The sequence below is a fragment of the Marmota monax genome, unplaced genomic scaffold (assembly GCF_021218885.2).
Source record: "Marmota monax isolate L192 unplaced genomic scaffold, Marmota_monax_Labrador192_F-V1.1 WCK01_AAM20220418_F8-fsc00031, whole genome shotgun sequence".
NCBI lineage: Eukaryota > Metazoa > Chordata > Mammalia > Rodentia > Sciuridae > Marmota > Marmota monax.
In genome coordinates this window covers 16,710,550-16,727,501 of record NW_026695197.1, presented here as the reverse complement: position 1 = coordinate 16,727,501, position 16,952 = coordinate 16,710,550, and the positions used below count along the sequence as shown (strand labels likewise).

Genomic DNA, 16,952 nt, shown 5'->3' with positions numbered 1-16,952 from the left:
CCACATGCCTGGCATGTGGCTTAATGAATCTAGAGAAAAGGGTGCTTTCTTCCAGATTTGCCCAAAGGGGCCACGTGAGCTAGTTAGTGGTGATCCTACCAGTGTGAAATAAACTACTCTGAGGTTCTTTACGACTCTGCCCCAGGCTGAAAGGAGCCCAGGTATTCAGACTGCTTGGCTGGGTAGCTTCCCTGCTCCTGGGGCTGGAGGAGAGGCCTAGCAGGCCTCTTGTATGACACAGGGATGGCCCTGGCTCCTGTGCTCTGTGGAGCGTCTGTGAGTTGGGCGGAAGTGTTCTAGAAAGCTGAATGTGTGCGTCTCATCTGTACCGGTCGGTGGTTGCTGGCCCAGAGTATTGTGACCTCCAAGGATGAAGACACCACTCTGGAGAGACTCTGGAGGGGAATCAGGCTAGCAGAGGAGACCACGGGGCAGGCTTGTGGGGAAGGGCTGGTGGGAATACAGGACCAGGCTCTCTGTGGGCTGGAGCCCAAGTTTGAGTGGGATGAGGGGACTCATGTTCAGGGCCACCTGGGGCCCTTCTGTAGGCCTTTACATTTGGCTTTTCATCTGTGGACCAGGCAGCTAGGGCTGCACAGGGACAAGGGCAGATTGGCTGTGGCCTAGCACCAGCATCAGATTTGGCTACTGGAAGCCAAATGCCATTGGAGCGGAGCTGGGCTCCCTATAAAGCAGATGGTAGAACTGTGAGAGATGCATAGGTGATGCTGCGTCCCCTCCCCTTTGAGCTGGGTGGAGGTGGCTTTGCATAACTGAGAGGAGAGAATGTGATTCACTGTCTTGCAAAGTGTGTGTAGTGTAGAAGGTTAGAGAGACCCCCTCTCTCTGACTCCTCACAGGCCAAAGGGAAGCTTAAGATGTTCAGAGGGAGGCCCATGACTTAAAGGCAAAGACCATCTATTAGTGCTTTCTGGTTGTAAAAGAATCATAACCCAGAAATTTATAAAAATATGGAAAAGCATTTTTACAAGAAACCCCATCACCGCCCCACCTTGGTTCTTCTGGCTCAGTCACCCCCAGTGGCATGCGTGATTTATTTTGGAGACGACAGTGCTGGACCTTGCGTTTTGCACTCAACACTATCATGTGAGCATCTTCTCACGTCAGCACACAAAGCCCCCTGAGTGTGCATGGTTTCCTGAGTCTCCATGGTGCTCTGTATCCAGGCCACACGGGGCGTTGCCTGGCTTCATTCAGACCCCATCCTCGGGCGTCCTAGCAGAGGCAGAAGTTCAGCTGACCCAGCGTGGCAGTACTTCTCTGAATAATTTCTTTGGCTCTGGGGTGTTGGGGCTGTCCCTAGTTTTGTGTTTCCCAAGTCAGTCATCTTTAGAGACCAAGCGGGTAGTACAGCCCCCAGTGAGGAAGCCCAGGGGAACAGAGAGGGAAGGAGCTGGTCTCCCTTTTCCAGATGGGAGAAGCGAGGCTCCAGACCCAGGCAGGGAGCAGTGTCGATGGCTTGGCTGAGGTACCACATAGAGAGTTTTCAGGGGACCTGTCATTGCGTTGGTCCACTGGGGTAAGATGCAGATACAGAAATGACTCACGAGGGAAGGGGTTTTAAGCCATAAGCAGGGCTGCCTGGGAAGCCCGAGGGCCAGTCAGGAAGCAGAGGAAGCACAGGGCAAATGCAGGCAGGAGCCTTCCAGCTGCAGGAACGGGTGAGGCGAAGTTTGCAGGCTTGGGATTGGCTCGTTTGAATAATACCTTTGGCTCTGGGGTGTTGGGGCTGTCCCTAGGTGCCCAGTACCTGGCCCTGGGGTGATTGGAGCAGGGGACTAGAGGTCCAGAGTGTGGAAGTCCCCCGGAGGAGTGGCTGGGGCCGGGCTGAGCGTGGGTTGGCTTGCATATGAAAGGTACACTGTGGACTCGTTTGTTACTGTCTCTAGGAACTGACCACCCCTGGCAAGACCCCAGGGTCAAAGCATTGGAAACCCATGGTTAATGCATGGAGTCTGCAGCAGAGACGGGATGATCAAGGACGTCCCCAGGCCCAGGCAGAACTTGGCATGAGCTTCATCCGCAGGGTGGCAGGGGGAGGTTTACTAATCTTGGCAGAAGGGGGTGTTGCCAGAGCAGATGGTAGAGAAGCTTCCTGAGTTATTCATCCCTGACTCAGCTCTGCCGTCAACCTGCCGAGGGACTGGAAGCGAGTCTCTGACTTCCTGGGCCTCCCTGTGGCATCTGCTGGCAGCACTTGCCCTTTAGTGGCAGGAGAAAGGGGACAGCACATGCGAGCATTTCTTGGCACTTCTTGAAAGCCAGTCCCTCCCAGAAATGCTCCCCAGTGTCTTATCTCAGCTCTGCTGCTCGTGCCCGGCACTGTCTTTGCTGATTTTTCAAATGAGGAAACTGAGGCTCAGGGAAGGCACAGGTCTGACGTTAGCTCGCTTAGTTGGATGCCAGGGCTATGGCGATCTTAGTGTCATCGTTTGGGCTGCTGTAAGAAAATACCATAGGCTGGGTGGCTTATAGACAATAGAAGTTAACTCCTCACAGTTGTGGAGGCTGAAAGTCCAAGATTCAGGTGAGAGCCTACTTCCTGGCTCTTAGGCAGTACCTTGTCACCTTGTTCTCACCTGATGGAAAGAAAAGGTCTACCTTGGGCCTCTTTTATAAGGATAGTAGCTCCAGTCATGAGGCCTCTGCTCCCCTCACCTCCCAAAGGGCTTACCTTCTAAAACCATCATCTTGGGGGACACAAACATTCAGACCATAGCAGTGGCTAATGAGGGATGTAAGTCCAGTTCTTAAAGCCTCCCCACCTAAGAGCCACCAGACATATGGCACAAGACTGGAGTCATTCTACTGGCTGATTTGGTATATGAGTGATATTGGGGATTCAAGAGAAATGGGGACCAGGTGGGGGCTGGGTGAAAGGAGGCAGGTCAGCATTCTGGAGGATACGGGAAGCTGGCTGGTCAGAGGAAGATGTTGTCTAGTTCAAACAGATTGCTTTAGGGAGAAGACACAGAGAGGGGAGGTGATTTACCCAAAGTCACACAGCTGGCTTGCAGCCACAGCGGAGATGGGTCTGCAAATCTCCCAGCTCCCTGAGGATTCTAGAATGAGTCTCCTAATTATCTCCAGCATCATTTGCATCTAGAGCTTTTCTTAGCAGCAGGCGGGGATCTTGGTTCCAAAGGCTTAGTAACACCGGCTCTGGTTGCAAAAGACGGTGCTTGTGATAAGACACCAGACCTCACTTACTGCTGTGTGCCTGGAAAACTACTTGAGACAGAACCAAGGTCATGGACTGGCTTGGTGGCCCCAGGTTGACCCCTTGTTCTCAGTTGCAGACAATAGAATCCATGTCAGCTAGTTAAAGGAGAAAGGGATTTATTAAGGGGACAGCTGGCTCCAAATCTTTGAGAAAACTGAAAAATGGTTCACTTCCAGGAATGGAAAACTGCATTATAACAAGGGGCCATCATGAAAACTGCTGCCCCTGATAAAAATCACAAAGGTGCTGCCACTGCTGCAGTTTCCAAGAGCCATGCCACCTGGACCGCATTCTCCACCAACAAAACCATGCCTTGCAACTCTCCATCTTCTCCTGTAACAGCTCTGAAAAAGGTCTTGTGCAAATGCTTCTGATTGGTTGAACCTAAATTGCACCCAGGGCCCTAGCTGCAAAGGAGTCTGGGAAATGTAGTCTTTAGCTTTCCTGCCTCTGTAGTACAGAAGGTAGAGAGAGAAATAAAGACATAGTCCTTGTGTTTGAGAGACTTGGCGTTTGGAAGGACCATGGTATTAAAAAAAATGCAATACAATATTATTTTCTCTAATTTAGAGACAGTAGACTGGGAGCCCATGGGTCAGCGTAAGAGAAGGCTTCCTGAAAGTATGAGCATTTGAGCTAGGTGCGGAAGAATCTGTATGAATTTGCCAGTTGAGAAATACAGAGAAGGGAGTTCTAAAACACAAGGGAACCAGAGAGGAAAAGGTGAGTTTGATATAGACCCTGTGGTGGCTGTGACCTGTCCGGAGCCAGCTGGTACTGAAAAAGCTCAACTCCTCTGGAGGTGGCCCTTGGCCAAGCCCCAGGCCTTCCCTGTACTTGACATTGTGACCTGGGCCTCTGTTTAGCCTCAGTCTCTAGTTCTTATTAGCTCTCTCTCTTTTTTTGTACTGAGGATTGAACCCAAGGGTGCTTAACCACTGAGCCATATCCTCAGCCCTTTTTTGTATTTTATTTAGAAATAGGGTCTTGTTGAATTGCTTAGGGTCTCACTAAGTTGATGAGGCTGGCTTTGAACTCATGATCCTCCTGCCTCAGCCTTCTGAGCCACTGGGATTACAGGTATATGCCACCTTTCCCAGCTCTAGTTCTTATTAGCTCATATAAGAACAAGCAGCCAATTTGTTGTATAAAATATTTTTATATTAAAAATATCATTTAACATTACTTAAGGGATGGGGATGTGGTTCAAGTGATAGCATGCTCGCCTGGCATGCTAGGCACTGGGTTAGATCCTCAGCACCACATAAAAATAAAATAAAGATATTGTGTCCACCTAAAAAAGCTAAAAAAAAAAAAATTAAAAAAAAACCCCCCAAAACAATACTTAAATATGTAATTATGTTACTTAAATTAACTATTAGAGTATATTAAAATTAAGAATATATGAATAAAACTTTAAAAATATTGAATATGGAAATTATATTTTTTAATTATTTAAAACACAAATATTTTAAAAAGAAGTCACTATGTCAGGTAAAATGTTTTGGGATTTCCAAGGCAGCCTGTCCGTGTTTGTACATGGCAGTTCTGTGTATAAGGGGACACGTGGAGTGACAGCCACCCTGTGCTGGGAGGTGCTGGGACTTGCTGGAGGGAGGCTTGCATTTCTGTCCCTGGTCCTGGCCCTGCAACAGCCCTGGGTGCCTCTTTCACTTTTGGTTCTTGAGGGCTCCCTGTCATGAGGCCACTGTTCCCACATTTATGTGGTGTGGCTCTGCAGGCATCTGGATTGGTGTCAAGGCTATGCTGGAATTCAGCCCTCCTGGCTCTGTCTGCCCCAGCTGTTGAGCCACCTCTGGAAAGAGAGAAGCTGTGGAGAGGGGTGCCTCTGTCCCAAGAGGTGCTTCTTATCCCGTGGTTGTGGAAGATCTGAAGGCCTTCCAGGGACACCAGCTGTCTGTGTAGCCAGTGGGGGCAAGCGCAGCCTTGAATCAACATTCAGGTTCATGCCCCAGCTCTGCTCCCTGCCAACCAGGTGACACTGGGGAAGAGGTAACTCCCAGGGCCTGTGGGGTTTGCTTGTGCTGATCATTTCTTTCACAGTCTAGTGGGAAAGATTAAAAGTCAACACTTGGCCTGGCAGTGCCCTGTGGCCAGGCCTCAGTAAGTGCTGGCTGAAATGGGTGGTATCATTCTGCATGCACCTGACAGAGGGACCCTGTGGTGGCTGTGACCTGTCTGGAGCCAGCTGGTGCAGAAAAAGCTCAACTCCTCTTCAGGTGGCCCTCGGCCAAACCCCAGGCCTTCCCTGCACTTACAGTGTGACCTGGGCCTCTGTTTAGCCTCAGTGTTCTCAGCTGCCAAATGGGGAGAAAGAAACATCAGCCTCAGCTGCCTCACAGAGGGGAGCGCACAGGGAGTGAGTGGAGAGAAATGGAAATGCTCCCTAAGTAGAAAAAAGCAGCAGACATCCAGCCCTGCCTGTGGCTGTGTTGTAGGACATTGTCCCAGAAGGAAAAAGAGAAATGGGGTCAGGAAGGGCCGGTGGCTGCTGGCGGGCTGGCTCCCTGCCGGCCTCCCAGGACTGCTGCCTCCTGGCCTCTCATCTTTGTCTGATCACAGTACATGGCGTCTCTCCTCTGGCTCCTCCTTCACAGCCACAAACGTGGAACCAGACCTACTACTGCATGTCACGGCTGAAATGGGTTCTTGCTACTGTAGGTGCTTCTAGTCCCAGGGCAGCAGAGTGCTCTCAGTAACTGACCACCCTCCTGGAACCCACCCCCAGCCCCAGGTCCTCTGCTGCGGTGGGGCTGATTGGCTCTATTTGTTTGACTGAGACAGACCCCCCACTCCCCCACCCCCGCCTCCCTTGGCAGTCCTTGGCAGTCCTTGGCGGGCCCAGAAAGCCTGGCTTGCTTCTCTGTGTAACCTCTGTCCCTGTTGGTCCTCAGGTACTTTGAATTTTACGAGGGGCCTTTTGAATATAACTCCACAAGATGCCTGGAGCTGAGGCACGAGATACTGGAAGTGAAGGTGCTCTCCATGTGAGTGTGGCGGCTGGGTGGAGGGCGCAGGGGCATGCGGAGCTGGGGCAGGGCTGGGACCCGGTGGGGGCAAGGACAAGGCCATAAGGGAACAGGAAACGCAAGGCAGATCTTGGGGAGAAAAAAATTAGGTCTCCTTTTCCCGGAGCACGGGCATTCGGAAGGCCCTGGAAGCTGGTTCTTGACAGAAGGCCAGGTTGGCAGGGTCACCTCTGATGACTTGGGTGTTAAGTCCTCAGCTCAGTTACAGCCTTCTTGATTATCATCGCCGGGCTCTTGTGTAGAAATAGAAGAGGGCACCTGAGTGACTCACTTGAAATTCGGCACTTTGCACCACAGGGTCAGGCCCTCTTACTGTCGCATTTTTAAAATTGAAGTTTCATTAAGTCTTGATTTTTCAATTATTTAAACGATTCAACCTTCAAGGTCCAGGGAAATGCTGCCCTCTCCCAGCCATGAGCCCTCCCCAGGGGCCTGGCATGCCCTGTGCATCTCTCTGGGGCACATTGGGGCATGAACAAGCACCTATGTGGGGGACTCTTGAAGTCTGCCTTCTTACACAAATAGTGAAAGAACTATGCTCCTCTTCCGCCTCCACAATATGTCACCTAGTACCCTCTTACAGCTGTGCAGGAAGCACATTAAATGGTGGCCGTTTCAATGTGCATGTGCCCGCCTGCCATGAATTCAGCAGACAGATCCACTTAGAGGAGTTTGTGTGATATTAATCATGGCAGAATCTGTATTTATAAACAGTTACTTCTGATGGTGGGGTGGATGTTCAAGGCAGGCAGTGTTGGGTTCTCACATAGACTCAAGGTCCCCTGACATGACTTCAGCTACCTTGGCCCATGATGGCACATAGATAGGAGCCAGGCCTCCTTTACCCATTTGATGTGATTCCAGCTAGTGGGGTGATGGGGAGAGCATGGCCTTTGAGCTCAGGCAGACCCAAGTCCAAAGACAACTCTGAGCCTTACCAGCTCTGTACTGTTGGACAAACTTACTTAACCTCTCTGAGCCTTTCCTTGCCTATAAAAATGGGGACAGCATTACCTACCTTTAAAGGGTTGCTATTGATCCTCTGAAATGACGAACATGGAAATGGGTGACCTAGAGGTCTGCATGCACAACGGCACACATGATAGGTGCTCAGCCGATGCTCATGCTTGACTTGCTTTCTTCTACCTCCTTCCTTCCTCTACTTCCTGTGAAGTCAGCAGCAGTTTTTCTGGCCTGTCCCATACAGAGACTGTGCTATCAACAAATACCTTAGACAATCAACTTGTAAAGAAAAAAGATTTACTTTAGCTCACAGAATTGGAGGTCTCTGTTCGTGGCCAAGTGGCCCCTTTGCTTTGGAGCCTGTGGTGAGCCAGCACAGTGTGGCAGGAGCTGTGTTGAGTAAAGCCACTCACTCATGGGTCCCATGAGGGCACACCTCCAATGACCTAGAGACCTCTCACTAGGCCCCACCTCTTGAGTGCTCCACAGCCTCCCGATAGCACCACTCTGCCAAACAAGCCTTCAACACACGGGCCTTGGGGACATTTCAGATGCAAACTATAGTAGACTCCATAAGCTAAGCCCAAGAGTGAGGCCAAATGTCCAGCTGGCATTGTCTGGGTCAGTTATGGCTCCTGCATTCACCAGTTGTCTGTGTTCCCGCCCTGGGGTGAATCCCTGAGGCAATCCACCTCTCATGAGTGCCATGCACCCCTGTGGTCCCACCTCTCATGGGGGAAACAGACGTGAATAACTAAGAGGTGACAGAGAATTGGACTTGGGCTAGTGTGAGAAGGGGCTGGCCAGGCAAGGCCTCCCCGAAGGGGATGGCACAGCTGCAGCCTGCATGGTGATAGGTGCTAATTAGGTCAGGAGGTTCCTGGATGGAATATTTGTCTGAGGCCCTGGGCCAGGAGGGAGTCTGTGTCCCTGCCCTGAAGGACCAGGTCAGCTTGAGTGGTCAGCTGAGCAGCAGGAGGGGCCTGCCGTGTGGACCCACACCTGGGATTTTGTCTTTATCCAGAGGCCGTGGGTGCCCATGGCAGGGTTTAAGCAGGACCAGCAGTTGTTTGGAAGCACTGTCGAGCAGCTGTGATTTAGTGGCAAAGACCACCCAGACTTCAGTCAGGGCCTGTGAGCAGAGAGCCCCTGTCTTTCCTCAGAATTCAAACACTTCAGGCCTTTGCACTTGGGTGGAAATCCAAAGCATATCTCAGCGTTTTCAAAGGGAACATAGTGAATTTTTAAAATTATAAAACATACAGTCTTTACATGGCCACTCCGAGGTCTGGACAGGAAGAGTGGAGAAGCCCTATAAGCTGGCCGTCCTTCCCTGCAGCTCTGTCTTTCCCCATGTGATTCCTGTCTGCTGGTGTTGGTCACTGCATAGGCTGTAGGGGCCTCTGTGACAGTCCCACAGACAAGGGACCTTAAACAACAGACACCGATTCCTCACAGTGCTTGACCCCCGGGGGTGTGAGGGCATGGGGTCAGCAGGGCTGGCTTCCTTCATGGTCTCTCTCCTTGGCTGACCAGTGGTCACCCTGTCCCCGTGTCCTCACATGGCTGACCCTTGGTCTGTGTCTTGCGTCCTAATCTCCTCTTCTTATAAGGACACCAGTCACATTGGGGTTCACCCTGATGACTTAATTTTGCCTTAATGGCCTCTTTAAAGACCCTTTCTCCAAATACAGCCACACAGTGGGGTACTAGAGGTTATCGCTGTAACTCATGGGTTGTGGAGGGACACAACTCAGCCAGTTAACAGTCCCCATCACAGCTGATATTTGGGGACCAGATGAGAGTTGACCTGGGCCCTCTGATTTGAGCCCAAATTCAAACTTTATGGACAGTGATGGACAGCCTCCTATTTCCCACATCTTCCCACCTGCTGTCCCTGGTCATGGCTTTCATTAGGGGTGTCTGGTGGCATTTGTTCTCACATTTGCCTTTGGGGAACCTTCTCTAGTCCCCCCGGGCTGAGTTCCTGAGATAAGTAGCCATCTCAGGAGGTGACTGCAGGTCTAGCTGCGCGTTTCATGGCCTGTCTCTTCCATGGTAGCTGCTCTCTCTGTGGTTCCAAGCCCCGGGGGTCTGAGAGGACAAGCGAAGCCCAGGCTACTCATGAAGCATCAGTGCATGTGCCCAGGAGATGCCAGGGAACTGCAAGCCCCGTGCCTTCCTTCCTGAGCCTCCAAGCTGAGGGTCTTCCAGTCCTCCCTGGATGAAGTCAGAGAAGCCCAGAGGCTGGCCTCTGATCTGAGCAGCTCTGACATCATCTGGGGACCCACAGGCTTTGCTGGGCTCCTGCTCAGCTCCATGACCTGGACTTATGAACGATAGCCCTGAGTCACTGGAAAAAGGTCACATCCCCATCTGTGGAGGGAGACTGCTGGACAAACACACTCATGTCCCTTCAGGCGCACACAATGTCAGCTGGTGCTGTCTGAGGAGACAGGGAGATCTGTGATTCATCTGGGTATAATTTTGATGCAAAATTGCTCAAATCAATGGTAAAAATCAGTCAACCAGAAAATTCCCACATGGGAAACGCCTCACTCCCTGACACTGTCAGATGCGGGAGGAGTTATTCTGTGATGAATTGTTATTAAAATACATGGTTGCTAATTCTTGTTCAAGTTATTTATGCTTGATTTTAGTCATTCTAGTACCTCTTTATTTTTAAATAAAAATATTCAGTTGCTGCCTGCCCTCATATCCAGCTGGTGGCCATGCAGGAGAACTCTCAGCTGGCCTCTCCACTGCCCATGACCCATCTTTCCAGGGTCTGGGACTCGGTGCTGAGCTCAGTAATGAGGCCAGGCGAGAAGCTGGGAGCCACAGGCACTGGGCAGATGCCCGCCGTCTGGGCTGGGAGCTGCTTCATGCCCCTGGAAGCTGTCTCAGGGCAGCGTTCACAAGTCCATTGCACTGGGGCTCCTCGAGGGCAGAACTTGAGCCTAGGCAGCTCCGAGATCAACCTGCACAGGTCCAGGACACACCTAGGAAACGAATGAGTGGGTGAAGGAAGAGGGTGAGATCTGGTGCAAATAGAAGGCTGTGGAAGAAAAGGGGAGAACAAAGACGCATAATGAGATGATCATCTCAGCTCATGCGATCTCCGCCTCCTGCCCAAGAAACCTCCAGTGCACAGAGACTCACAATAATAAAAAGTCCCAGTGCCCTGCACCATGCCTTCTCACCCAAGCTACTCCTTCCGATTCTCAGCTGTCTCCTCTGGTAATGACCTCTCACTACCATGCACATGCTGTTTCCCGTCTTCACCGATTCCATGCTTCAGTGGGTGAGGATTCTGTTCCCTTCCACCAGGCCCAGGCCCCTCCCCACACTTCCCCAATTGAAGGACGCTGTGTTTGGGACATGGTTTGTGCCCCCAAGCTTTGGTCTTCAGTGTGGCAACATTGAGGCAGTGGAATTTTTTAAATCTGGAGCCTAGTAGGAGATATTTAAGCTAAATAAGTCTCTTTCTTAGAAGAACTAGCCTCAGGTATTTTGTTATAGCAACAGAAAATAGAATAATACCAGGGGGTATTGATAGCCTTTGTAGTTCCTGTTTGTAGAGATTACCTAAGTAACGACTTTCCCCCAGGATGTTGAAGACCTTCACCATCTTCTAGCACATGGTTACATGAGAAGCATGGGAATGGCTGTTCCAGACTATCTGGTTTCTTTCTTTCTTTTTTGCCTCTGGGATCTTGTTAGCTCAGGCCACTTCTGAATGTCCAATGACATTCTCATTTTCCAGTGGGACCTCTTCATCTGAGCTCATGTCCAAACTCTTTTTGTGTGTGTGTGTGTGTGTTTGTGTGTGTCTCCAAACTCTAGAACTTGCTCTTGAATCTTTCTGTACAGTTTTCTTCCTCTTCATTGGTCTGTACTTCCTCTTTCTAGTATATCTAAAAGCTGGGCTGGGTCTTCTCGATTGCTTCTCTAGCACTCATATCTTTTAATCACAACCTCTTTCTCTCTTTGCCATTTGCTTCTACTGTCTGGTCAAATTCCTTGACCTCATCTTCCAGTTCTTCTAATGAACTCTTCCCTCCAGTTTTTCTTTTCTTACTTTCAAAGATGTACTCTTTTGAATAGCTCTGGAGACATTAAGCAGAACAAAATTATTACTATTTGATACTGAGGATTGAACCTAGAAGCGCTTTGCCACTGGGCTACATCCCCAGCACCTCCCACCCACGCCTTTTAAATGTAGAGACAGGTGCTCTCTAAGTTACTGAGGCTTCCTCTAACTTGCCATCCCCCTGCCTCAGCTTCCTGAGTTGCTGAGACTGCAGATGTGCAGCACCATGTGCCAAGCAGGATATTTTTAAGTGGTCTTTTGCACCCCCAGTAGTTTTCTCTGTGGCCATTTTATCTGGTGGTTTGTCCTGTTCTGTCTCCCTCAGGTTGACCAGGTGACCCTTGGTTGCCTATGCACATTTAACTTAAAGCAATTAAAAGTCAGCAGGAGCTTCACGTCTGAAGTTGTTCTAGGTGCTCCTGAGCCTTTTGCAGCTAGAAGGTCCAGGTTTTTAGCTGGGAATGGTGCAGTTTTTAGAGAGGAGTTAACAGTCTTGCTCCCCAGCCACACATTAAATCTTTGCCTGTTGTGGGGGAGGGGTGGGTTTTGCTCTCACAGCCTGACTCTCATTTCCAGGGACAGGGCCTTCCCCCTTTCTACTACCCTTTTGGACTGTTCTATTATCCTGTCCTTTGCCACCCGCTCCACTTCCTTTCACTTGTTGAGATCTCTCTTCCTCCTAGAGGCTCCTCCTGCCATTCTGCTTATTTGGTAGGTTTATGCCCGTTTTTACTCTTCTGGAGTGTTAGTGGTGTCAGGGGAGACAGGGGAGTCTGGGGCAACCCCGTCTTTAAAGTAAAGTTGATCTCTGCACATGTAAAGAAATCTATAAACTGTTTTTATGCATATGATTCCATTTGATCTCTCCGGCAACCTTTGGGATGGGCAGGGCAGAGGCGATGATATCCATCCTACAGATGATTAAATGACTTGCCCAGGTCACTTTGCAAGTTGAGGATGGAGCCAGGATTTGAGGCTGGGTGCTCAGGGTGCAGCAACGGCACTGGAGGCCCAGGGAATGGGGCCTGGAGGTTGCTCACGGTTGAGTTCAGGACCTGGCCTGGCAGGGCTGTTTCCACCAGGTGATGGATGCAGTGGCTGTGCAAGGTGCTGCTCCAAGGGCCTGTGGGTTGGAAGGGGAGCCGTGGGGGAGCCAGGGTGCTGCAGAGTAGTGGCACCTCTTCTCCTGTGAGGTTCTGAGTGGGGAGAGCTGCTGCAGGAGGTTGGGAGGCCGGAAGGAAGCTCTCCTGCCTTCTGTCTGGATGTGAGGGGCTCCTTCCAGGGCTGAATGCCAAGCGGGTTCTGGCCAGAGCCTTGTACTCCCTCTTCTCTGCCTGGGTACACTCTCCCCAGATATTCCCTGTATCGTTTCAGTCTTTGTGCAACTATATTGGGAACATTGAGTATTTAAATAAAGTTTAATGCTTTAGTGCGATACTTCTCAGATGCTTTAATAAAGGAATCTCATGTGTATCATCTCCTAGAGTTAATGGATCATGGGATCCACCCACTGAAACAGCCAACAGCCACTTCCTTCTGTCTTCACCCTGCTGCACAGCGCTTACTACTCTCAGGCGAGCCATTATAAATTTTCTTCCCCTGGGCCTCCACCCTAGTCTGTAGGCTTCCTGCAAGCAGGGAGTTGTTTTGGTCGGGGACTGTATTTCTAGTTTGTGTCATCTAGAGTTATAAATAGTTAGGGAACTTGATTTGGACTCAATATTATTGATCCATTCATTCATCTCTTGAAATAATAAATATTCTATAGGCACCTGCTCTGTGCTTTGCACTGGACTTGACAGTGATCCCTGTATTCTTGGTTATTTGCTGTCATGGGAACAATCAGGATTGAGTAAGGACAGGTTGTGGGTTTTACAAAAATGCAAAGTACAGAGGGTCGCAGCAGTTCAGCTGAACAGCAGTAATAACTTACACCCCCAGGTGCTTGCTGTGTCAGGCACTGGGCCCCATGCTTTATTGTGTCATCTTATTTAGTCATTTAAAAACCCATGAGGGCAAGAGACTATTATTATGCTCATTTTATAGATGAGAAAACTGAGCTCAGAGAAGTTAAATAACCTGCTAACCTGCCAAACCTTCAATAGTTAGGAGGTATCTCAACTGCGTCCCTGTAGTTTCCAAACCCATGCAGTCACCATCCTCTGTGACTTTTCCTGCGACCACCCCTCCCCCACCAGTCATACATCCTCCCTGTAGGTGAGGCTTGACCTGACTGGGGACAACTGTCACCCCCTCCAAATAAACTCAGGGACACACCTGCAGAATGAACCTTGTCTGGGTTGTTTTTTTGTTTGTTTGTTTGTTTGTGTGTGTTTTAAATTATAGTTAAGTGGGTATCTGCCTTTTTGGGAATCATGATCCCTTCAAGAAGCTGATGAAGGCTGAATTCTCCCCAGAATATGCCCCAGGTGGACTCCCTCAAGCCCTTCAGGAGACTGTGGGGTAAGAACTACAGTCATAGGGTTTTCTTGGGAACTCTCGGCTCCTGGATCACTTCCTCATTTGTGATCTAAGCCAGAATAGCTTCCTTTAAGGGGCTTCTTCTGCACAAGGGCCCAAGTCCAGCCAGCTTCCGAAGACCCACTACTAGGTGACCCTGGACGTACCCCACGCCTAGCCTTTGGTTGGGGACGGTGTATGATCAAGAGAGAGAAAAGTCTTGGTATTGCTTTTAATGAGTGTAGGGCCTGCCTTGCATTTCAGTGTTTCTATAGAATTTCAGTTTTAGAAACAGCTCAATAAGAAAAGGATCCCATGATCCATTAACTCTAGGAGATGATACGCATGAGATTCCTTTATTAAAGGGTCTGAGAAGTCTCACACTAAAGCATTAAACTTTATTTAAATACTCAATGTTCCCAATATAGTTGACCATAGGTTCCCCTTCTTTAAAAAAATTGGTTAAACCATATGCAAATGCCATCTTGTAGCACTTTCATGTAGTTCAGCTAATACCTTGTGATACCACATTGAAGTAGCAGTCCATGGAACATTCTTGGGAAAACACAAATGTCCTCATACAGATTTTTCTCTTTTCTCCTTTATGCCCCATTCTCCCCCCACCACCCAAAGAGCTAACAGTATAAGGAAATGCATAAAAGTGCCAACCAAGTGGTAATAGTAAAAACACAATCTCTTAGTAGGCAGCCCAGGGTTATGGTAGCCCCATGTTACAGATGAGGAGACTGAGGCTCAGAAATGATTTTTCTGTGGTGACACAGGATCCAAGGAATAACTTCTCGAGTGCAATGGAGATATGTAACCAAGGATAGGGAAGATGACAGAGACACTGAGCACGTATATTAGAGAGAGCGTGTGAGACGTGGCATGTGGCCTTCAAGGTTAGACACTCTGAAAAGGAGAAGGGAGATGCTGGCCATTGCGGTCAATGTGTATAAGGGTCTCATGATCACTTGGTGTTTGTAGGAATTTGTATCTTTGATTTACTCATTTACTCAACAATCATTATCAAGTGTCTATATTTTGCTAGGCATGCAAATATAGTACTGAAACTCAATGCATAATTACAAATATGCAAATGTAAATTGATAATTTAAGTAATAATTCTTTTGTGAGTTTCAAAGGGAAAATCACAATTTTTGATTGAGATGTTCCCTTTTCTGTGAGTGCCTGAGAACAATGCTCAGATATTTAAAAATCAGTAAGCATAACGCCTGGCAGATCGTCTTTCAGAGAAAAGGGGCATACCCATAGTTTCTCACCTCTTTTGTATGTCACTGGGCAGTTGTGATCTGCCCTGGGACAGGAGGATGAGAAGGGTTGCCACAGTCCTGAGTCTCCTGTGGGCTGTGCACAGTGTGGGGCTTGATGGGAGCCCTGCTAGAGAACTGATGTCACTCCTTCATAGCCCTGAGTTGGGTGTGGTGGCACATGACTGTAATCCTAGTAACTCCGGAGGCTGAGGCAGGAGGATTGCAAATTCAAGGCCAGCCTCAGCAACTTAGAAAGACCCTGTTTCAAAAGAAAAATCAAAAAGGCTGGGGATTGGAGCTCAATGGGGAAGTACCCCTGGGTTCAATTTCTAGTACAAAAAAAAAAAAAAAACACAACCAACATTTCCTGAGAGCGCTGTGCAGACCTGAGGGACAAGGAATAATGGCTTGTTAGAATCAGGTGTGGAAAGACATGCAGACCCAAAATGACCATCACAGGGCCCCGTGGGGAAGCCCTAAAGCCATTCAGAAGGCAAGCGCAGGGAGAGTCCGTCAAGAACGTTAGTGGGTTTTTTTGTGGGTAGAATGGGCAGGGTGGGAGCAGTCGTGCTGACAGCTTTGGGACTGGCTAGGATCACTGTGGCAGGCTCTGAGGCTTAAGGATTGCCACTGGTTGTCTGATAGCTGGCCCTGGAGGGATTATGGCAGGGGACAGCAGCTCTCTGAATAGGAGGTGACTGCACTGCTCAGTTTACACATGAAAGGCACGTGGCTGAGACTTGGCTTGCTGTCTTCAGGAATTAGCAAGGCTCCAGTTACCAGAGCATCAAGAACACAGAAAATAAAAAATACATATATACTTATTTTCAAAGCACCAGTCCAGGATTTTGCATAGGGGAACAGGAAGGGGGCATTTTTGGAAAGATGACACTTGGTCCAGCCTGGCCCTCTTACCTGCTCTCTGTTCTCCACTCCCAAAGGGTGAAGCAGTCGGAGCTGTTCGACAGGTGGAAGAGCCTCCAGATGTGCAAATGGGCCATGAACATCTCCGAAGCCAACCAGTTCAAGTACCTACCGTCCGTTGTCCCCCCTCTCCCTGTGTGGCCGCACTGTCCCTCTCATTGCCACCTCTTCAGAGTCCCCCTGTCCTGCAAGGCCCAGCTCTGGGAGGCCATCTGCCCTGGAGCCGGCCCTGACTGGCTTGGGAGTGTGGGCAGTGGCAAGGTTCCCAGGCCACAGAGGGCAAGGCGGGCAGCCGAACAGCTGCTGCCCGCATCTCTCTCCCGCAGTCTTTGTAGCGGCTCTGCAAGGTCACTGCTGTCACATGCAGCACACAGTGGGGGTTAACTGAGGTGCCTAGTAGGGGGGCTATCCTTGCTTGAGGGCTCCCCAGGCCTCTGCAGCCTCACCAACCTGGCCTCCCTCTCTGGGACATTGCCTCTGACAAAAGACAGCCTCCCCTCTTTTCAGAGCCTGTGTTCTGACAGCCTCACCAGACGCCTGAGCCTGGCTGTAGATTATCTCCTAATTACTCTCCAACCACAATGAACAGATTACAAACTCCCAGAGAGACAGGAGCTGTCTTAACGTCCTGCTGTGGGTGGCAAGCAGATGGAAGACATCCAAAAATTCTTTTCATTAGTGCAAGTGCCCGGGTTCCGTCTCTCCCTACAATCCCGCGAGTGTATGGTATTGTGGCGGTGCAGGTAGACTTGAGGCTGCGGAACTGATACAACCCTGGTAACCCGGGTGTAAGCTAGATTTCCACATCAGGTGCGAGTTGAAATGTTCAGGGAGCTTCAGCATGAAGGAATCCTATCCCAGAGCTTGGGAAGAGGGAATGTTACCGAGAATTCTGTATTCTCTTTATAAATCATTTATTCCAGTTTGTGGCAATTCCAGGCCAA

At 49.7% G+C, this 16,952-nt stretch overlaps 1 protein-coding gene across 9 annotated transcripts in view; it reads left to right on the top strand.

The window, feature by feature from the left end:
• The window catches only part of St8sia5 (ST8 alpha-N-acetyl-neuraminide alpha-2,8-sialyltransferase 5), a 66,033-nt gene that overhangs the window by 37,514 nt on the left and 11,567 nt on the right, over nt 1–16,952 (top strand). For 7 of the 9 annotated variants that reach the window (XM_046428429.2, XM_046428424.2, XM_046428422.2 and 4 more), the window contains 2 exons: nt 6,160–6,252; nt 16,026–16,112. In XM_046428429.2, coding sequence (XP_046284385.1) covers nt 6,160–6,252; nt 16,026–16,112 — 180 coding nt within the window. The remainder of the gene's footprint in view (nt 1–6,159; nt 6,253–16,025; nt 16,113–16,952) is intronic. The other 2 variants (XM_046428430.2, XM_046428428.2) reach the window with 1 other exon arrangement.